The sequence below is a fragment of the Pezoporus wallicus genome, unplaced genomic scaffold, assembly GCF_028554395.1.
Source record: "Pezoporus wallicus isolate ANWC-B61680 ecotype Strahan unplaced genomic scaffold, APGP_CSIRO_Pwel_v1 contig_10711, whole genome shotgun sequence".
Taxonomy (NCBI): domain Eukaryota; kingdom Metazoa; phylum Chordata; class Aves; order Psittaciformes; family Psittacidae; genus Pezoporus; species Pezoporus wallicus.
The window spans coordinates 1-22,192 of record NW_026638325.1 but is presented as its reverse complement, the minus strand read 5'-3'; the positions used below and the strand labels follow the sequence as shown (position 1 = coordinate 22,192).

Sequence of the window (22,192 nt, the reverse complement as noted above, 5' to 3'; positions counted from 1 at the left end):
TAAATCCAATCCGATCGCCTTTGAGATGCTCTTTGGGATAAAGCAAGATGGATGGAGCATCCTTCCCTAAGCCCGCACCCTCCGTCCCTGTATTCATCCTCCGATTGCATTCAATAACACCGAGGGTTGCGCTGCTTTCATTGAGCATCGTGGGCCAACGGGCTCCCTGCAGCCTCCCACCCTCCAAGCAGAGCACTGATTGGCAACAGGCAGGAGCAATACCCCCCCTACCTCCCCCTTTTGCTTCCTTATTGATCACTGCGAGTAATAAATAGACTTTTGGGGGGCTGGAGGCAGCGGCGTGGGTGCTCTTGGACCTAATGCTGTGGCCTTCATCCCGTGTGGGACAAGCCTTGTGAAGAAGCAGGGAGGAAGAGGAAGGTGGGGGTCACCCCCTCTTGATGCGACCATCAGCATCCCAAGGAGGTGAAGGTGGGGGTCACCCCCTCCTCATGCAACCATCAGCATCCCGAGGAGGGGAACGCGTGCCTCTAACGAGATGAGGGCTTGGAATTCCACGTGATTGGAATGGGTAAATCCTTAGTGAAGCTGAAGCTGATGCTTTGGGATGCAGATGGAGGCAGATCCGTGTTTCCCAAGGAATCTTTGTTTCTGGCCTTGCTGGAGAAGCTGAATTCCCTTCGTATGGCTGTGACGGCTGGGATATAAACCCCTCATCATCCCTAGTCCAGGCTCCCTCTGGAGTCAGTGGAGAGAATTGGCATAAATCAGGTGACAGGAAAACCCCCCAAAATGACCCAATCCCTTCCCATTCGGGGACCTGGCTTAAGCTTTGGATAAATTAAAAGGGGGAAATTAAAGCTTAAGTATGAGGATCACCAGCATCCCCATCACTGGGAGCGGGTACCACGGCTCAGCTGATGGATAACGGCTCCATCCTCATCTCTCCAGCCTTTACTAGGAAAAAGTTGATTTAAAACCTGCAGCTCAAAGCTTAAACCCCTTCCCTAGCATCCACCCTCATTGGGGTTAATGGCTTTTGCTCATCCCTGTATCCCTGTTTGAGGATCATTGAGTTTCACGCTGAACTGCACGCAGAACGCGCTGGGATTTAGGAGAGATCAACCATTTTCCACCCTTTTCCTTGCCCTGGAAAACCGGGAGCTTCAGTTACATCACCGTAGGAAGCGTCTCACCCCCGCTGGTTTCCCCCTCACGCTCATCTCTTTAAAGCCTCGCATGTCAGCACCGGGATAGTCGGGATGCTCCTGCAGCATTCCCGGCTGCTCCCTTCAAAGGACTGCCTTTCCCTCGGAAATCCCTAGCAAGAAAGGAAAGGAAAGAGGCATTTTCACCCCAATTTGATGGGTGAGCTGGGGGATTTCAAAGCTTTTAGGAGACAGCTTGCTTCGAGCTCCCATCTTTGGGCTTAAAAGCCTGGATTTTGGCACCCAGCCCTTGGCTTTAATGGTGTTCAGAGGCTTGGCTTGACCTTCCTTTCGCAAGGCAATGCTTCGCGGCCCCGGCTGAGCTCCTCGGAGCCGCCTGTGCAGGGCCGTTGGCTTCCTGGGAAGATTCATGGGACTCATAAAAACATCAGTTTTCTTTCCTAAACAAAGCTGGGGTCGGCTGCTGGCGGGGGAGAGCTTGGAGCAAGGGAGGGAGGGATGAGGGAGGATGCAGAAGGGATGCAGGGAGGATGCAGAAGGGATGCAGGGAGGGATGCAGGGAGGATGCAGAAGGGATGCAGGGAGGGATGCAGGGAGGGTGCAGAAGGGATGCAGAAGGGATGCAGGGAGGGATGCAGGGAGGGTGCAGAAGGGATGCAGAAGGGATGCAGGAAGGGATGCAGGGAGGATGCAGAAGGGATGCAGGAAGGGATGCAGGGAGGGTGCAGAAGGGATGCAGAAGGGATGCAGGAAGGGATGCAGGGAGGATGCGGAAGGGATGCAGGGAGGGATGCAGGGAGGGTGCAGGGAGGGTGCAGAAGGGATTCAGGGAGGATGCAGGGAGGATGCAGAAGGGATGCAGGGAGGGATTCAGGGAGGATGCAGGGAGGATGAAGAAGGGATGCAGGGAGGATGCAGGGAGGATGCAGAAGGGATGCAGGGAGGATGCAGAAGGGATGCAGGGAGGATGCAGGAAGGATGCAGGGAGGATGCAGAAGGGATGCAGGGAGGATGCAGAAGGGATGCAGGGAGGGATTCAGGGAGGATGCAGGGAGGATGAAGAAGGGATGCAGGGAGGATGCAGGGAGGATGCAGAAGGGATGCAGGGAGGATGCAGGAAGGATGCAGGGAGGATGCAGGGAGGATGCAGAAGGGATGCAGGGAGGATGCAGGAAGGATGCAGGGAGGATGCAGAAGGGATGCAGGGAGGATGCAGAAGGGATGCAGGGAGGATGCAGGGGGGGATGCAGGGGGGACGCAGGGAGGGTGCAGAAGGGATGTAGGGAGGATGCAGGGGAGATGCTTTCTCTGCATTCTTCCCCAGCTGGTGAGCTCCTCTGTTGCTGTGAATAAGGCAGTGGTGCCAGCAAAGCCTCTGGGTCGAGGGCAGGGGCTCAGCCTGTCCCTCAGCAGCTCCTCACCCACATGGGGAGAGACGGAGATGGCGTAAAACAGACTCAGGGGATGCTCCTGCCCACCCACAAGGGATGCATCTGCATTGGATGTGCTCCATATTGCAACCCAAAGCAGCGTTGGCCTTCTGGAGGCTGCTGCTCGTTCCAGTTCCCCTCCCAACGAGATGGATTCCCCCTTTCCTCACCCTGCGAGCCAACTCGAGGCCTTTCCATGGGCAATCAGCCTAAGGGTTGGCTGCTCCAGTGGCCCTTGGTTTCTTACTCCGCTGTGAGGTGTTGTCCATCCATCCTCTTCCCAACCTCAACTGGGAAAGAGGGGGGGAAACTGCACGGAGAGATTTGCTGCATCCCTTAAGGCACGGATCACAGGAATGGCCCACGCTGAGGGAGATGCTCTCCAGGAAGAGCGGAGCTGAGCAGCCCATCCCTGCTAATGAGCATGCGGTCAAAGAGAGCTGGATCCCGACCCGAGCACCAGGGGACAGGCAGTAAATCACCTTCCACTGCTGGAGGAGCGCTTCCCTTCGCACCGAAGTGCTCTTTGCATGCCTTTTACGTGCTCTTTCAACGCACTTGGAATGGATGGACTTGAAACTCAAAGCCTTCGTGAACTCACATTCGCCCACCGCAGTGGTTCCTTGCAGCGGGACGCAGCCCGATGCCCTTTGAAGCGCCTTCAGGTTGGCTTCACCTCGTGATCCATCACCAAGAAGCGGTGGTGGGATTTGTCAGCCCTGAGAATGGGGAGATGTTTGGAGAGGTTGCGTGGCGTGGGGGGTTGATGGTCCCCATCACTCGGTAGGGTGAGCAAAGGATGCAACAGCCTTAAAGGATGGGTGTCCAGGTCTCCTTGCAGGCACCAACCATCCCATAGGACCCTTCCAGAGGTCAGATCCTGACTCTATCGGGCTTCCTCACCAGCCCCATCACGTCATTACTTCCATCCGTAGCCAAGAGACTATAGGGTCACCCAACGCTGGAGGGAGAGGACATTCCCAGCCTGCATCCACTGAGATGTGGCCATTGAGGGGCAATTTGGACCGCTCCAGGCCCGGGAGACCACGAGCAGGATGGAGCCTCCAATCCTCCAAGGGAACCCTATCTATGGTTGGGATCGTGCTGGAATTTGGCTGCCAATGACCCCGTCAAGGAGGGGAAACGCCTCCACCGAGGCTTTGAGGAGGTTTCTCGTCTTCTCCTTATTAATCACAGAGAAGAAAGCAGCTCCTTTCCCCTCCCATCAATCTCCTGGTGGCCTCAGATGTGTTTGTCCAACCCTTGCATCCCGGCGCTTCCCGGCTCTGCTCCCACCATGGATAAAGTGGGGAGGGAAAGTGCTGAGCCCAGATACTGGAATCCTGAGGTTGGCTCCGAATCCCTGCCATGAATTCCCTGCTCGTTGGCTCTCTGGTTTTAGAGGTGGGGTTTCTGCAGATGAAGGGAGGAGGAACTTCATCTTTGCAGGGCGAATTGAGGCTCCTGTGCTGCGTCCAGGCAGGACCTGGTGCCTTTATCACGAAGCTCCTGATAACTCGTCAGGAAGGCCCCAGATACCAAAGCTGGTACAAACTATGGGCATTTTAGTATTAAACTGAGTTAATTCAGCAGCTCCGCTACCTTTGATGGACCACGTTCAGGTTTGGTTGATGGAACCCAGCAAGCTCCGGTCTAACGTCCCTCCTTTCACTTGGTGGGGAAGCAAAGTCCTTGTTGGACATAGAGGTCTGCTGAACATCGCTGATCAGCTCTTTCCTATGGCATAATTGGCTTTGATCTCCATCCATCATCCCTCCATCCATCCATCCATCATCCATCCATCCATCCCTCCATCCACCCACTCATCCATTCCCCACCATTCCATCTCCCCCCTTCACAACCCAAAGAGGAAGAGGAAGATGTGGGGTTTGGAAGAGGCACGGAGCTCCTTGTGCCATCCCACTTCTCCTCCATCAGGCCAACCTCTCCCTGGTGTCCTCCCATCTCAATGGCTTGTTTCCATTAGTACCTGGGCAGCTCCTGAAGTATCTCAGCAAAGGGTTTTTAACACGAAGTTCTCTCCAGGTGACCATTACTTTGCCTTAAAACCATTGGATTCCAAAGGCAAATGAATGCTCAGCGATGCTCAGAAGGCCACTTAATGTCATGTTTATCCCGTGCCAGACGCTTCTCAAAACGAATGAGACTTAAAGATCCTGGTTTTCCCTTTATTTAATGCACTTTAAGTTGCCCAAAGTCATCAGCTTCACTTAAACATCTCACTTAAACAGCAAGATCTATTTTTCTCCATTACAAGGTCGTTTGTCATAGGAGCTGCTTTCCATGAAGCCCCAATGGAGAGCAAGAACATCCGTGCTAGGTCATGGCCATGGTTTGTCCGTTTCCACGCAGAAATGAACCATTTAGTGGCAGAATGAGCCCAAAATCAACCAGGAGGGAACGGTGCCACCTCCGTCCTCCCTTGGACCACGGCTGGGATGGATGCTCTGGGCTTTTGTGGTGTGATGGATCCTTTCTCCCATATTCCCTCTTTCAGCTGGGTTTGCCATTGGGATGCTCAAGGAGGAGCAGAGCAAAGGTCTCCCCCAGCACATGGAAGCAGCCCTTGGCACGGGCTCTCCATCCACAGCAACCATTAAATCCCAGCGTTTCCCTCTTGCCTATGGCCTTACCCTCGCCATCACCCCCTTTATTCCCTCTTCACCCACAAATTGACACCACCACTCATATAAACCCCCCCATCCAAAAGCTCCATCGCCTCCGTGACTTTGACTTCTCCTTGCAATATCCATGTGTGCAGCCTAGGAATGTAAATACATCCAGGCTGTCCCGCTTTCATGCCTCGGGATCAAATCCCACGTGCTTCCCCGGCCCCCATAAATCTCTGCCCGGGCACTCCACCTGAATTGCTCTTTGTGTGCTTCTCGGAGCAGGAGAAGGAACGATGGCTCCGGTGGGGAGAGGCAGGATCCACTGGCACCCAACAGGGAATGCTTCCCGTTGATGGGCGCGGATGGAATCGCCCTTGGGCTGCTCCAGCATCTCCAGCGCAGAGCTCAGAGAGAGCAAAAAAAAAAGGTGGTTTTGGGGGGATTTAATGCGTTAGAAACCATGGGTTTTGTTGGCCCACCCTGAGGACGACGACTCCGGAGTGCAGGGTCTAGGCTGGGAGCAGGGATGTGATCAGGGCAGCGTTGGATGCATCTTCCCATTGCCTTTAGGACCTTGAGTTCTTTTGGGCTGCCCAGAAGATGAGGTTCTCCTGGACCCCAACGTCAGCAGAGGGAGCTTGGCACAGCCAAAGCTTCTTCCATTGGTGGCCGAGCCCAATGCCTTGGACTCCATCAGGAGCTGCCTCACCTCGCTGTGACCATGGAGGATACAGGGTTTGGGGTCAACTGGTCCCCAAGTGGTGGCCAAGGGAAAGAGATGGGAGCATCCTTGGGTGGGCACAATGGAGAGTTGGGGGGTTTTCTCCCCGACAACATCATTGGGAGAGTCCAAATCTTCCCATCCAAAGAGAATTGACCCAATCCCACCGAAACCCATCCCATTCCCCACCAGAAAGGGCCACTCATGGACCGGGGCAGCTCCATCCCACTGAGGGCTTGAGCTGATTCACTTTGTGTCCATGCAAACTGGGGCAGGAGCAGCAACGTGGGGCTCGTAACGACCCCTATGGCCGAGCACTTGGCTTGGGAGGGGGTTTGGTGACCCCCACGCTCGTCTGGGGGCTCCCCTGAGGCTCGTCCCTTCACTGACATCGGATGCTTCGCATTCCAAAGCTCTCTCTAAGATAACAGGGAATGAAGAACAGCGGGGAACTGGGCAGAGCTCCCGGATCGGGAGAAATTCCAGGGAAAAAAGGGGGGTTTCTTTATATTTTCCTGGAATCTTGACGGATAAAATAAGGAGAGAAACCCTCACTTGCCGCCAGGGAGAGCGAGAAAGACTGGAGACAATTCCAGAGCCTTCCACAAAGCCCTCAACATCTTTCGTCCTGTAGTAATGCATCCTAGAGAAGTGGATCCTTTAGGAATAGATCCTACAGGGATGGATCCTATAGGGGTGGACCCTATAGGGATGGATCTTGTAGTAATGTGTCCTTGAGAAATGGATCCCATAGGAACAGATCCTATAGGAATAGGTCCTATAGGAATAGATCCTATAGGGATGGATCCTATAGAGATGGATCCTGTAGTAACTGATCCTAGAGAAATGGATCCTATAGGGATGGATCTTGTAGTAATGCGCCCTAGGGAAATGGGTCCCATAGGAATAGATCCTTTAGGAATAGATCCTATAGGGATGGATCCTATAGGGATGGATCTTGTAGTAATGTGTCCTTGAGAAATGGATCCCATAGGAACAGATCCTATAGGAATAGGTCCTATAGGAATAGATCCTATAGGGATGGATCCTATAGAGATGGATCTTGTAGTAACTGATCCTAGAGAAATGGATCCTATAGGGATGGATCTTGTAGTAATGCGCCCTAGGGAAATGGGTCCCATAGGAATAGATCCTATAGGAATGGATCCTATAGGGATGGATCCTATAGGGATGGATCTTGTAGTATTGTGCCTTAGAGAAATGGGTCCCGTAGGAATAGATCCTATAGGAATGGATCCTATAGGGACAGTTCCTATAAGGATGGATACGAGAGGGATGGATCTTGTAGTATGCATCCTGGAGAAATGGATCCCATAGGAATAGATCCTATAGGAACGGGTTCTGTGGGGATGGATCCTGTAGTAATGCATCCTAGAGAAACAGAAACTGTAGGAACGGGTCCTGTAGGAACAGATCCTGTAAGGAAGCATCCTATAGGAACAGATCCCAAAGGACTCGATCCCATAGGAAGAGCCTTTGCAGGAGGCTGCACTCACTGGTGGGGTGCTGGCAGATGCTGTGGATCCAAGCCTGGAAGCAGGATGCTCTGTTTGGGACACAGTGGTCCTCCCCTCCCAGCACCCATTGGATGCTCCCCATCCCACCTCCTCCCTCCTTGAGCCCCACACCCACCTCGGCTTCACCCCTTTGCACCCCCACAATGCTCCAGCATCATTCCCAGAGGCAGGAAGCAGCTGGGATGCGCTCTATTGGCCCAATGACTCGGGAGGAGGGATTTGAGCATCTCCAAGCCCGTGCTTAAGCCCAGAAGCAAAACCCAGTTGTTAATCAAGGCCGGGCCCCTATAAAATAAAGGGAATAATTGGAAAGAGATCTAATTCCTCTATCGAATGCCTCCGACGCTCCCTTTATCACGGAGATGGACAGGATCTAATTGGTGCGGCGCAAGGCATCAATCTTTGGAAGTGGGCTTTCTGTACAGGATACAACCATTACTGTCATATTATGACACCATCATCTCAAGATCAATGGCATTTTAAACGCGCTCCAGTTATGGGCAATTGGTGACAATAAAAACAGTGACAAATGGGGGGGGGGGGTGTGGGGAAACAGGCGCCGGAATCGGCTTTCCATAGGGAAAGAAGCAGAGATTTCCCAAGGATGGAGGGAATTCCGTGTAGGAACGATGGGGTTTTCCCAACGAACAACTTCCTGCCTTGATCCAAGGGGCATTGCCGGGTGGTTTCAGGCTGGTGCTGGTGTAATCGTTGCTGGGAAGAGCAAGGTTTGCCCATGGAAGCTCTTCCCAAGTGGAGTCAAGGTGATGCCGTGAGCACCGGGATGGTTTGTGGCGCCGGAACGACGTTATTCCCTCCTGGCCGTGGCCCTTAAATAAAGGCAATAAGAGCAGCACTAAGGTGTGGATCCTTATGGAGCTTTCCGATGGGAATCCTGGGAAAATCGGGGTGAAATCCTGCTTTTCCTGCTCTCCTTGAAGGTCATCAGCTCCCAGACCCACCCCCTTGGGTGGGTAGGAATAAAGGAGCCTGAGGACAAGTAGGGAACGGGAGAATAGATCCCATAGGAATGGCTTCTATAGGAACAGCTCCTATGGGAATGGATCCTATAGATACAAATCCCATAAGAAGTATCCCATTAAAATGAATCCCAAAGAAATGCATCCTGGATCCTATGAGAGCAGATCCTATTGCTATGGATCCTATGGGAACAGATCCCACAGGAATAGATCCCATGGGAATGTGTCCTATAGGGACAGTTCCTGTTGGAATGTATCCTAGAGAACGGAACCATAGGAATGGGTCCTGTAGGAATGGGTTCCGGAGGTACAGAACCTGTAGGAATGCATCCTAGAGAAATGGATCCTGTAGGAACAGAACCTATAGGAATGGATCCTATAAGGATGGATCCTGTAGTAATGTATTCTAGAGAAATGGGTCCTGTAGGAATGGATCCTATAGGAATGGATCCTGTAAGGATGGATCCTAGAGAAATGGATCCTGTAGGAACAGATCCTATAGGAATGGGCCCTGTAGGGATGGATCCTGTAAGGATGGATCCTAGAGAAATGGATCCTGTAGGAACGGATCCTATAGGAATGGGCCCTGTAGGAACGCATCCTAGAGAAATGGATCCTGTAGGAACGGATCCTATAGGAATGGGCCCTGTAGGGATGGAACCTGTAGGAACGCAACCTAGAGAAATGGATCCTGTAGGAATGGATCCTATAGGAATGGATCCTGTAAGGATGGATCCTAGAGAAATGGATCCTGTAGGAACAGATCCTATAGGAATGGGCCCTGTAGGGATGGATCCTGTAAGGATGGATCCTAGAGAAATGGATCCTGTAGGAACAGATCCTATAGGAATGGGCCCTGTAGGGATGGATCCTGTAAGGATGGATCCTAGAGAAATGGATCCTGTAGGAACGGATCCTATAGGAATGGGCCCTGTAGGGATGGATCCTGTAGGAACTCATCCTAGAGAAACAGGAACTACAGGAATGGGTCCGATAGGAACAGATCCTATAAGAATCCCCCTCATCCCACTGCCTGCAGCATCCCGGGACGAGGGCTCCATCCCTTGCACGGAGCATCCCTCATGTCCAGCATGGGGGTGAAGCCGAGCGCCCCATTAACTACACCAGGAGAGGACGGAGCCGCGGCGTTCCAGCTTTCCCAATCGGAGCCGGGGGTCGGATGGGGCTGGGGTGGCTGGGTGTGTGGGGGGCAGCGATGCTGTATTTAGGTTTCTAATCACAGCTCGAGCTGCTCCGGTGCCTTTTCCTACTCCTCGGAGCCAAACAACGAGCGGGGATAGCGGACGGGAGCCAACCAGTCGTGAGCCATAAAAGAGAGCGCGGACAAGGGAGCATCCAATGGGAACGATCAAGATGTTCCCGCTCCTCTGGATATTAATATTCCCGTTCCGCTCCATAAACGGATGCGGGAGAAGGATGGAGCCTGGGCTCTTCCCCTGCTGATGCTTTGCCATTTGTTCCCTCTCTGCTGGGAGCGATGGTCCGTGAAGCACAACTCGGCTGCAGCCTCCTCCTCCTCCGCTCCATCCCGAATGCCCGTCCTTGGGATGCGCTCCGGGTTCAAGCACCCAGCCTGGATCCCCTCATAGGGGGATGAGGGGGTCCCCATGGCTGGGAAGGGGGTGTTTTGGGTTAGGGGGAGCAGGGATGGGGCAGCCCGAGGAAACTCCCTGAGGACGCTGCTTGCGGGTGGATAGGATGCTTTCATTTGGGTCCCATGGAGGGAGGTGAATGGGGGCTTCTCCATCCATGTATCCCTGTCTCCCTCCCTCCCTCCACCATCCCTCCATGCCTCTACCCCTCCCTCCCTCGTTTCCTTCATCCTTTTCTCCCTCCCTCCCATCCTCCTTCCCTCCATCCTTTATCCATCCATCCATCCTTCATCCCTCCCTCCCTTTCTGCCTCCTTCCCTTCATCCTTTTCTCCCTCACTTCTATCTTCCTTCCATCCATCCTTCATCCATCCACTCATCCATCCATCCTTCATCCCTCCCTCCCTCCCTTTCTGCCTCCTTTCCTTCATCCTTTTCTCCCTCCCTCCCTCCTATCCTCCTTTCCTCCATCCATCATCCATCCCTGCATCCACCATCCTTCATCCCTCCATCCTTCCCTCCCTTCCTCCCTCCCATCCTCCTTCCCTCCATCCTTTATCCATCCATCCATCCACCCACCATCCATCATCCATCCATCCTCTATCCATCCATCCCTCCCTCCCTTTTCCCTCCATGTCCCCCCTCCTCCATCACCATCTCCCCCTCTCCAGCCTGGATCTGATCCTATGGGCATTATAAATCTCATCCACCCCCAAAGCTGGGACCCCCCCACCAAGCCCCACAGCAGCCGGAGCTGCCCTGGGCAGTGATTTCCAGCTCCCTGGCGCCGGCATTCCCGGCTCTCCAGGCCATAAATACACCGATCCCTGGCTCCTTTTCCTTACGGTTTTCCGTCCGCCTGGAAGGACGGATCCTGCTCCGAGCCACCTCCAATGGGGGATGCTCTCCGAATCCCTCCTCAGCGGCCGAACGGGAGTCCCCATGGGTCTGTGGGTACCAAACGTGGCACCGAGGTGATGCTGCTGCATCGTTCCCTCAGAATCCCGTTGGGAATCGGGGGGGGGGTGGGGGTGGGAGCACCCAGGGTGATGCTGGGTGTGGGAAATCCAATGGGAACCATTTCAGCTTGCGCATTCCCTATGGAAAACGACACTCAATGGAAGGCTCAGTGGGAATCAGGGAGGAGAAGAGCCCTTTGCGTGCTCATCCCAACTCAACACGGAGCCAAGGGGGAAGATGCTCCAAGGCCTTAATGGGATGGAGCAGCCAAACCTTCTCCATTGAACCCATCCCAGTGTCCCAACAGGGAAGAGCTTCCTTATCTCCAAGGAACTCCCCCTGTTCCAGCCTGATCCCATCACCCCTTGTCCCATGGCTCCGGATGCAGGTCCCTCTCCAGCATCCTTGTACCCCCCTTTGGCCACTGGAACCTGCTCCGAGCTCTCCCCGGTATTCCCAGCTCCCAAACAGGATGCTCAGCCCTTAGGGATACAGGAGCAAAGCGAACACCGGGATCACTTTACGGGGACCACGGTTTTCCATGTGGAAAACCCAGGCCCAGCCACAGACTGGATCCAACCGAGCGGAGCCCCTTAATGGGGTTGTTGTAACGAAGCCGGCGCCTCGTTACCCTCATTAGTGAATGGGAAAGAGCAGGGAATGATGCTGCAGCAGGGAAACATTAAGGGAAGCGGGAAGAGCTGTTGGGAAGCGGGAACAGGCGCCTGGAAGCTGTTGGGGCCTCCCTCCTGGCGGGGGACCCATTCGTTGAGGATGCTTTAGGGGTAATGGAGCTGCAATGGATGGATACAGGAGGGGGACCCCCCCCGCCCCAAGCATCCTCGATGGAATTGCCTCCTAAAATGAAGTCGTTATGGGTGGAAAGACCCATTTCCGATGTATTTTTGGGGGATGGGGGTTGGATGTTCCTTTAGTTTATGCCTTTACCCCCCACAAAATGCTCTGGATCCCTTCCTTGGCAGGGGCTGGGCTTGGGAAGCAAAGGAATCCAAGAGGTTTGGGGTGGGGAATAGGAGAATTGCTGGGATCTGGGCTCGGAAAGGAAGGAATCCAATAGGTTTGGGATGGGGAATAGGAGATTTGATGGGATTTGGGCTCGGAAAGCAAAGGAATCCAATAGGTTTGGGATGGAGAATAGGAGAATTGATGGGATCTGAGCTTGGAAAGCAAAGGAATCCAATAGGTTTGGGATGGGGAATAGATTTGCTGGGATCTGGGCTCGGAAAGCAAAGGAATCCAAGAAGTTTGGGATGGGGAATAGGAGATTTGATGGGATTTGGGCTCGGAAAGCAAAGGAATTCAAGAGGTTTGGGATGGGGAATAGGAGATTTGATGGGATTTGGGCTCGGAAAGCAAAGGAATTCAAGAGGTTTGGGATGGGGAATAGGAGATTTGATGGGATTTGGGCTCCTGGGCTCAGAAAGCAAAGGAATCCAAGAGGTTTGGGATGGGGAATAGGAGATTTGCTGGAATCTGGGCTCAGAAAGCATCCCGCTCTTTTTGGGATGGGAAAGGGGAAGGCAGGAGGATGAGGGGGGGGTCATGGATGGGAGGAGCGGGATGGGATGGGTTTGGCCTTGGTTTCAGCTGGATCAGCCCCTTGGGAAGCCGGAATTGAGCCCAAGGGGGGTTCACCTCCAAATGGCAGCTCCATCCCCACATTGCCCCCCCTAAATCCCACTTTCACCCCCAAATTGAGGTTGGACCCCCCCGCCTTTGTGGCTGCAGAGGGGGTGCACGATGGTCATCCCCCTCCCACCTCCATCCTGGCATCCCCCACAGGGAGAGGGAAATCCCTGTCCTGGGGGATGCAGCTGTGATTTGAGGGATGCAACCCTCTCCTTTCCCACCTTTTCCCTCTCTTTTCCCACCTTTTCCCTCTCTTTTCCCACCTTTTTCCTCTCTTTTCCCACCTTTTTCCTCTCTTTTCCCACCTTTTCTCTCCCTTTTCCCACCTTTTCCTTGTTTTCCCACCGTTTCCCTCTATTTTCTCACCTCTTTCTTCTCTCTTCCCACGTTTTACCTCTCTTTTCCCACCTTTCCCCTCTATTTTCCCACCTTTCCCCTCTCTTTTCCCACCTTTTCCTCTCTTTTCCCAACTTTTCCTTCTGTTTTCCCAGTTTCCCTCTATTTTCCCACCTTTCCCTATTTTCCCACCTTTCCCCTCTCCTTTCCCACCTCTTCCCTCTCTTTTCCCACCTTTTTCCTCTATTTTCCCACCTTTCTCCTCTCTTTTCCCACCTTTCCCCTCTCTTTTCCCACCTTTCCCCTCTCTTTTCCCACCTTTCCCCTCTATTTTCCCACCTTTCCCCTCCTTCCCCACCTTTCCCTCTCTTTTCCCACCTTTTCCATCTCTTTTCCCACCTTTTCCATCTCTTTTCCCACCTTTTCCTTGTTTTCCCGTTTCCCTCTATTTTCTCACCTCTTTCTTCTCTCTTCCCACGTTTTTCCTCTCTTTTCCCACCTTTCCCCTCTCTTTTCCCACCTTTCCCCTCTATTTTCCCACCTTTCCCCTCTCTTTTCCACCTTTCCCTCTCTTTCCCCACCTTTCCCCTCCCTCATTCCCGGTTTCCCCCTGCTCGGCCCCAGCCGCCGCCCTGGGCGCATCCATCAAATCCCTCTTTTCTGGCTCTCTTTGGCTCCACGGGATGCAAACAGATGGGAACCGGGGGCTCCGCAGCCGGGCAGGGATCCCACATCCTAATGGATTCCAGCAGCGGGAGCGCTTTTCCAGCCCATCAATAGCGGGATACGGGGCTGGGAATGGGATAGGAGGGGCTGGAGAGGCTCCAACAGGGGTGGGAATTGGGTGGGATGGGGGCAAAGGGCTCAGTGGTGGTGGGGGGAAAAGGAAGGGAATGAATGGGAATGTTGTTGGGAATTCCTAGGGATGCTTTGGGATCCCTCAACCCCCTCCATGGCTCAAGCAGCTCATTTCATAGGGACACATGGAAATGGAATTGAATGGCAATTAAAGCCCTGTATTAACAGGCATTTAGATGGATACTTCCCGGAAGTGGGAATGCCGGCCCAGGAGCTCCGTGCTGGGAATAGCAGAGCCCTGGTGTGGGTCTGAGCTGAATTCTCCTGGTTTCAACCCAAAATCAGGCCCGTGGCTCTTAGCAAGGGGGAGGCAAGGTTGGGGGGGGGGCTGGATTTTGGGATGCTTCTGGAGCATCCCATGGAAATCGGATTTCCTGGATTGGTCCAAGCATCCTCTCCCCCCCCCCCCGCAGCTAGAGGTGGATGGAGGGGGGGAGAGGAAATGGGGGGTTATGGGTGCCCATTCCCTATGGGAAGCGGGGAATGGAGGGAAGAAGAGGAGGAAGAGGAAATGAGGAGGAGGAAGAAGGGAAGGGGAAAATGGGGAAAAAGGGGGAAAGGGAAAAATGGAAGAAATGGGGGAAGGGAGAAAAGTGGGGGAAAGCAATAAAAAGTGAAGAAAAACAGGAGAAATGAGTGAAAAATAAAGGAAGGGAAAGGGAAAAAGGGGAAAATGGGGAAAAAAGGAAAATAAAAACAGGGAAAGGGAGAAAAGTGAGGAAAAAGCAATAAACAGCAAAGAAAAAGAAAGGGGAGAAAAGGGGAAAAGGGGGAAAATGGGGAAAAAGGAAAGAAAAAAAGGGGAAAAGGGGAAAAAGAGGAAGGAAAAAAGGGAAAAACGAGGAAAGGAAGAAAAGTGAGGAAAAAGAAATAAAAAGTAGAGAAAAACAGGAGAAATGAGTGAAAAATAAAGGAAGGAAAAGGGAAAAAGGGGAAAATGGGGAAAAAGGAAAGGAAAAAAGGGGAAAAAGGAAAAGAAAAAAGGATGAAATGGGGGAAGGGAAAAAGCAATAAAAAGTGAAAAAAAACCAAGAAAAAAGGGTGAAAAATAAAGGAAAGGGGAAAAGGGAAAAAAGGGGAAAAGGGGGAAAAGGAAAGGAAAAACGGGGAAAATGGGGAAAAAGGAAAGGAAAAAAAGGGGGAAAAGGGGAAAATGGAGAAAAAGGAAAGGAAAAAAGGGGAAGAAAGGGGGAAAGGAGAAAAGTAGGGAAAAAGCACTAAAAAGTGAAGAAAAACAGGAGAAATGAGGGGAAAATAAAGGAAAAGAAGGGGGGAAATGGGGGGAGAAGGAAGGGAGCGAAAGGGGCAGAGAAGGAGAAGAGGAAGGGGAAAGGGAAAGGAACGGGAACGGGAAGGAGAAGGGAAGGGGAAGGGAAGGGGAAGGGAAGGGGAAGGGAAGGGGAAGGGGAAGGGAAGGGGAAGGGAAGGGAAGGGGAAGGGAAGGGAAGGGGAAGGGGAAGGGAAGAAGGGAAGGGGAAGGGAAGGGGAAGGGGAAGGGAAGGGGAAGGGAAGGGGAAGGGGAAGGGAAGGGGAAGGGAAGGGGAAGGGGAAGGGAAGGGGAAGGGAAGGGGAAGGGAAGGGGAAGGGGAAGGGAAGGGGAAGGGAAGGGGAAGGGGAAGGGAAGGGGAAGGGAAGGGGAAGGGAAGGGGAAGGGGAAGGGGAAGGGGCGGCCCCAGGGGCCGGACCCCGCTCACCTCCAGGGGTCCCGCTCCGGCGCCGCCGCGGGGCCGCGCTCGCCCCTTTCCGGGCTCCTTCCCGCTGCCGGCCGGGACATCCCGGGAATGCGGAGCTCGGAGGCGGGGGGAAGGAAGGGGAGGGCCAGGAGGGAAAGGGGAAGGAGGAGAGGGGCCGGTGAGCGATGGGGGGGGAACGGGGGGAACGACGGGAATGAACGGAATAACGGGAATAACGGGAATGACGGGAATAACGGGAATAACGGGAACAACGGGAATGACGGGAATAATGGGAATAAGGGGAATGACGGGAATAATGGGAATAAGGGGAATAAGGGGAATGAGGGGAATAATGGGAACAACGGGAATAAGGGCAATAACGGGAATAATGGGAACAACGGGAATAATGGGAATAATGGGAATAACGGGAACAACAGGAACAATGCAAATAACGGGAATAATGGGAATAATGGGAACAACGGGAACAATGCAAATAACGGGAATAATGGGAATGATGGGAACAACAGGAACAATGCAAATAACGGGAATAATGGGAATAATGGGAACAACGGGAACAACAGGAACAATGCAAATAGTGGGAATAAGGGGAATAATGGGAACGACGGGAATAATGGGAATAACGGGAATAATGGTAACAACGGGAATAATGGGAATAACGGGAGAGGTTGGGATGGGGAAATGCAGGGGGAGAAAATGTGGAGATACCGAAAGATGGAGAGATCAAATGTTGGGATATCAGATATAGGGATATAAAATATTGGGATATCAAATAATGGGATATTAAACTATTGAAAACCAAAATATTGGGATATTAAATATTGGGATATTGAACTATTGAAATCTATTGGGATATCAAATATTCAGGTATAAAAATAATCAGAAATTAAAATTTTCCGATCTAAAATACTGAGGTAGGAAAAGATTTAATGGAGAAATTTGAAGTTGGAAAAAGATTCCAAGATGGAAACAGAAAAACAAGATTTGGGTGGGGAAAAATGGGGTAGAAAAAGATTCCCATTGAAAAGTGTTGAAATATTAAAAAATTCACATCTGGGAATATTGAAATGGGAAAAAAAATTAAAATCTAAAAATTCCAATTTGAAAATTCGGAGGTCTTAAAAAAAAATCAAATCTAAAAATTAGGAGAGAGCTAAAAATTCTGATCTAAAAAATTCCTGAGAGAAAAAGATCCAAAAGGAAAAATCTCCGGTGAAAATCGTTCCTCTGGGAAATATTCAGCTATCGAATTCCCAATGGATTAATAATTAGATATTGACGCAAAAAGATTCAAATTCCCCAAAAATTCAGAATCCCAAAATATGCAGATATTAAAAAATTGAGGTGGAAAATTTTTCACATTAAAACCTGAAATTTTAAAAATTTCAGAGGGTGAAAAATTGAGGTTGAAAAAGTCAGGAATTTCAAAAATTCAGATTTCAAAATATTCAAACATTGAAAAATTGCAATGGAAATTTGTCAAATATTAAGAATTTGAGATAATTTTCAGAAATAGAAAAAAATCAGCTCTGAAAAGATACAGAGATTGAAGAATTGGGATATAAAATCATTCCCATAGGAAAAACTCCAGATCCGAACTTACCTGGATATTCCCAAAGGCCAATATTAAGAATTCAGCCAAAAAATCAAATCCCAAACCCAAAATAGGGAAAGATCCCAACATTGAACCCTGCACCTGGAATCTCGGGTAGGAATAAAATGAGTCTGGAATTTCATGGAATAAAATCGGGAAAGGGACTGGTGCGGTGGTGCCTGGGGTGGGGGGGAGCCCATCCCAAGGGATTCAACCCAGTGTGTGGAGGAGGCTGAGGATGGGAATAGGGATGAGGAAGGGAATGGGGATGGGAATGGGGATAAGGAATGCAATGGGGATGGGAATGGAGATGAGGAAGGGAATGGGGATGGGAATGGGAATAGGGATGAGGAATGGAATGGGGATGAGAAATGGAATGGGGATGGGAATGGGGAAGGGAATGGGGATGGGAATAGGGAATGGAATGCGGATGGGAATGGGGATGAGGACTGGAATAGGGATGGGAACAGGGATAAGGAATGGAATGGGGATGGGAATGGAGATGAGGAATGGAATGGGAATGGGGATGGGAATAGGGATGAGGAATGGAATGGGGATGAGAAATGGAATGGGGATGGGAATGGGGAAGGGAATGGGGATGGGAATAGGGAATGGAATGCGGATGGGAATGGGGATGAGGACTGGAATAGGGATGGGAACAGGGATAAGGAATGGAATGGGGATGGGAATGGGGATGGGAATAGGGATGAGGAATGGAATGGGGATGAGGAATGGAATGGGGATGGGAATGGGGATGGGGAAGGGAATGGGGATGGGAATAGGGAATGGAATGGGGATGGGAATGAGGACTGGAATAGGGATGGGAATGGGGATGAGGAATGGAATGGGGATGGGAATAGGGATAAGGAATGGAATGGGGATGGGAATGGGGCCAGAGCCTCCTCCCGCTGCTTCCCTTTGTCTGGGCCTTGCTTCCACATTGTGTCTCCATCGCAGTTCTTTGTCTCCCATCAGCTCCTTCCTCTTCCTCCTCTTCCTCTTCCTCCCAGTGGGATAGGGGTGGGGTGGGGGTGGGTACCAGGGGGATTCGCCCCCCCCCATGGGGTCGGTTTTCCTGGCTTTGGGAAGCAGGATCCCACCCGCTCCCATCACCCCCCAATGGCCCCATTACTCCCATCACCTCCATCCCCCCCAACTCTCATCCCAAGCCCTCAAATCCCTTCCCAAATCCCAAATTCCCTTCCCAAACTCCTTTTCCCAGGCCCAAAATCCCATTTCCCCCCCAAATTCCCATCACCAGTCCCAAATTCCCTTCCCAAGCCCTACATTCCCTTTCCCAATTCCCAAATCCCTTCCCAAGCCTCTCATTCCCTTCCCAAACCCCTTTCCCCAGGCCCCAAATCCCATTTCCAACCCCAAATTCCCATCTCCAGCCCCAAACTCCCCCCCCATGGAGGACCCATCCCAGCTCCCATGGCCACTACCCCCTCCCAGGGATGCTAGCAGCACCCTGGGCTTAGTTTTTCCCTTCTAAAAGGCCTTTTCCCCTTGGAAAAGGGCATTTTCCCCCTGGAAAAGGGCATTTCCCCCCCCAAATGCCCCTTTTCCCCCTAAAAGGGGTCTTTTCCCTTCTAAAAAGGTAATTCCTCCCAGGAAAGGGGCATTTCCCCCCTAAAAGGGCCTAAAGGGGTGAGCATCCCTCATCTGCTCCTTCCCTCATCCCGCACCTCCCGGTCCTGCGCATCCCCATCCATCAGCATCCCAATCCCGCTCATCCCAACCCTGCAGCTTCCCTCATCACGCCCATCGCACCCCGCACATCCCATCCCATCCCATCCCATCCATCCCGGTTCCTCGTATCCCGATCCCGCACACCCCGGTGCGGTGCTCGCGGCTCTCTGCCTCTCTCTAGTGGCTCCTTCCCGCAGAGCCGGGATCGGGATCGGGATCGGGACAGGGAGGGAAGGACGGGATAAAGGGGGAAAGGAGGGAGGGGAGGAGGGATAAAGGGGAGGGATGGATGGGGATGGGATGCAGGGGATGGAGAGGAAGGAGGGAAGGATGGATGGGGATGGGATTGAGGGATGAAGAGGATGGGATGGAAGGATGGATAAGGGATGGGATGGAGGGATGTAGGGGAGGAAGAAGGAAGGAATAAAGGGAAGCAATGGAGGAATGAAGGGGATGGAAGGATGAAGGGGATAGATGGATGAATGGGGAGGGGATGGACAGAAGGATGGATAGGGAATGGGATGGAGGGATGAAGGGGAGGAAGAAGGAAGGAATAAAGGGAAGCAATGGAGGGATGAAGGGGATGGGATGGAAGGCTGGAGAGCAGGAAAGGAAAGAAGGAGGGATGAAGGGAAGGGATGGGATGGACAGAAGGATGGACAGGGAATGGGATGGAGGGATGAAGGGGAGGAAGAAGGAAGGAATAAAGGGAAGCAATGGAGGAGTGAAGGGGATGGATAGGATGGAGGGATGAAGGGGATGGGATGGAAGGCTGGAGAGGGGATAGGATGGAGGGAAGGCTGGAGAGCAGGAAAGGAAAGAAGGAGGGATGAAGGGGATGGGATGGACAGAAGGATGGACAGGGAACGGGATGGAGGGACAAAGGGGAGGAAGAAGGAAGGAATGAAGGGAAGGAGCAATGAAAAGGATGGAGGGATGAAGGGGATGGAAGGATGCGGATGGGATGGAGGGATGAAGGGGATGGGGTGGAAGGATGGATAGGAGATGGGATGGAGGCAAGACTGCAGGACAGGAAGGAAAGGTGGGATGAAGGGAAGGCATGGATGCGGATGGGATGAAGGAGAGAAAGAAGGAAGGGAAGCAATGGAGGGGATGGGATGAAGGAGGCTTCACTCCCAGATCCACCAGCGATTCCCATCGGGAACATGAACAGGAGCCACCGTGGCCAGGCTCCAACTGCACTAAATACACCCCCCCCCCCCCAAACCCACCCCCGGGCCCCCCCAATGACAATACCGAGGATGGGGTCCCCCAGGACACGTTTATTACCGGGGGAGGGGGCACACATACGGTGCCCCCCCCCCAGTTTCCCCTGGTGAGGGAGAGCAAAGCACCTTAGAAAGGGCTTAAATCACCCAAACCCCCCAAAACAGCCCAAAAAGGGTGTGTGCGTGTGTGTGTTTGAAGGGAAACAGAGCCCGGAAGCTCCTTTAGTGTTGAAGTGGGGCTGAGCATGGGGAAACTGAAGCACAGACACCCCCCCCATGCCCTAAAGGTGCCCAAAAGCAGCTTCCAAGTGGGAAAACCGAGGCATGGAGCCATGAAATCCCAGTTCCTGCATCCCAGCCTTGCTCTCAGTGGGGAAACCGAGGCACGGAGCCATCCCCCATCACCTAAAGATGCCCTAAAGCAGCTTCCAAGTGGGAAAACCGAGGCATGGAGCCATGAAATCCCAGATCCCAGGCTCTCATGGAGCCATCCCCCATCACCTAAAGATGCCCTAAAGCAGCTTCCAAGTGGGAAAACCGAGGCATGGAGCCATGAAATCCCAATTCCCACATCCCAGCCTTGCTCAGTGGGAAAACCAAGGCATGGAGCCATGAAATCCCAAGTCCCACATCCCAGCCTTGCTCTCAATGGGAAAACCGAGGCACGGAGCCATCCCCCATCCCCTAAAGATGCCCTAAACCAGCTTCCAAGTAGGAAAACCGAGGCATGGAGCCATGAAATCCCAATTCCTGCATCCCAGCCTTGCTCTCAATGGGAAAACCAAGGCACGGAGCCATCCCCTAAAGATGCCCTAAGCCAGTTTCCCAGTGGGAATCTGAGCCCCGGAGCCATTAAACCCCACCTCCCGCATCCCGATCCGGCTCTCCTTGGGTTCACTGCACCCCGGAGCCCCCCCCCATCCCCTGCCCGTGCCCCAAAGCCTCTCCCAAGCCGTCCCCCCCCATCCCGGTGCTTTTCCCCCCCCTTCCCTCTCCCTCTTCCCCTTCCTCCCCGCTCACCCCCAGCACCTCCAGCACCCCCAGCTCCCGCAGGCGGCTCAGCACCATCCCTTCCCATTCCCGGTTGGCGCGGGGGTTCCGGGGGGAGGGATGGGGCAAGCCCTCCACCCTGACCCCATCCCCATCCCCGTTACCCGCAAGGCCGGCGGCGGCCAGGGCCCGGCGCGCTCGGTGCTCGGTGAAGCGGCCCAAGGCCAGCACCAGGCGGGCGCTCAGCACCCGCACGGCCGCGACCAGCGCCCGGTCGCAGAGCTCCAGTAACGGGGCCCGGTGCTGGGGGGGGAGGTCGCTGGGGGGGACGTTGCGCCCGGAGGCGCTGAGGAAGAGGAGGGGGCAGTGGTTGTGGACGAAGCAGTGGGTGAAGAAGCGCTGGGGCTGCGGGCACAGGCGCCGGATGAGGCCCCAGAAGCGGGCGCCGCTCACCTCGGAGCGGGTGCAGCTCAGCCCCAGCACCGGGCGCTTGGGGTGCTCCGGGTGCGGGCGCTGCACCCCTCCCCGCACCTGCAGCCAGTCCCGCACGGCCCGCACCTCGCCGAAGGGGACCTGTGGGGCAGGAAGAGAGCGGTCAATGGGGGGGGGGCATTGGGAATGGGGGGCGGGAATGGGGAGGGAGCCGCTGAGAATGGGGAGGGATCCATTGGGAAAGGGCTGGGTGCCGTTGGGAATGGGGGTGGGAGCCATTGAGAATGGGGGCGGGAATGGGGAAGGATCCATTGGGAATGGGGGCGGGAATGGGGAAGGATCCATTGGGAATGGGGGGCGGGAATGGGGAGGGAGCCGCTGGGAACGGGGGTCGGAATGGGGAAGGATCCATTGGGAATGGGGGGCGGGAATGGGGAGGGAGCCGCTGGGAAAGGGGGCCATTGGGAATGGGGAATGGGGAGGATCCATTGGGAATGGGGAGGGAGCCATTGAGAATGGGGGCGGGAATGGGGAAGGATCCATTGGGAATGGGGGCGGGAATGGGGAAGGATCCATTGGGAATGGGGGCAGGAATGGGAAGGGATCCATTGGGAATGGGGAGGGATCCATTAGGAATGGGGGCAGGAATGGGGAAGGATCCATTGGGAATGGGGGCAGGAATGGGGAGGGAATCTATTGGGAATGGGGGCAGGAAT

At 53.4% G+C, this 22,192-nt stretch overlaps 1 protein-coding gene across 1 annotated transcript; it reads right to left on the bottom strand.

Moving 5' to 3' along the window:
- Positions 1-21,077: 21,077 nt before the first annotated feature.
- Positions 21,078-21,617, bottom strand: SMUG1 (single-strand-selective monofunctional uracil-DNA glycosylase 1; the record flags this gene model as incomplete). The annotated part of the gene is made up of 1 exon (XM_057410365.1): positions 21,078-21,617. A coding segment is annotated over one exon (540 nt), but the record flags the coding sequence as incomplete, so codon positions are not given.
- Between the last annotated feature and the right edge of the window lie 575 nt (positions 21,618-22,192).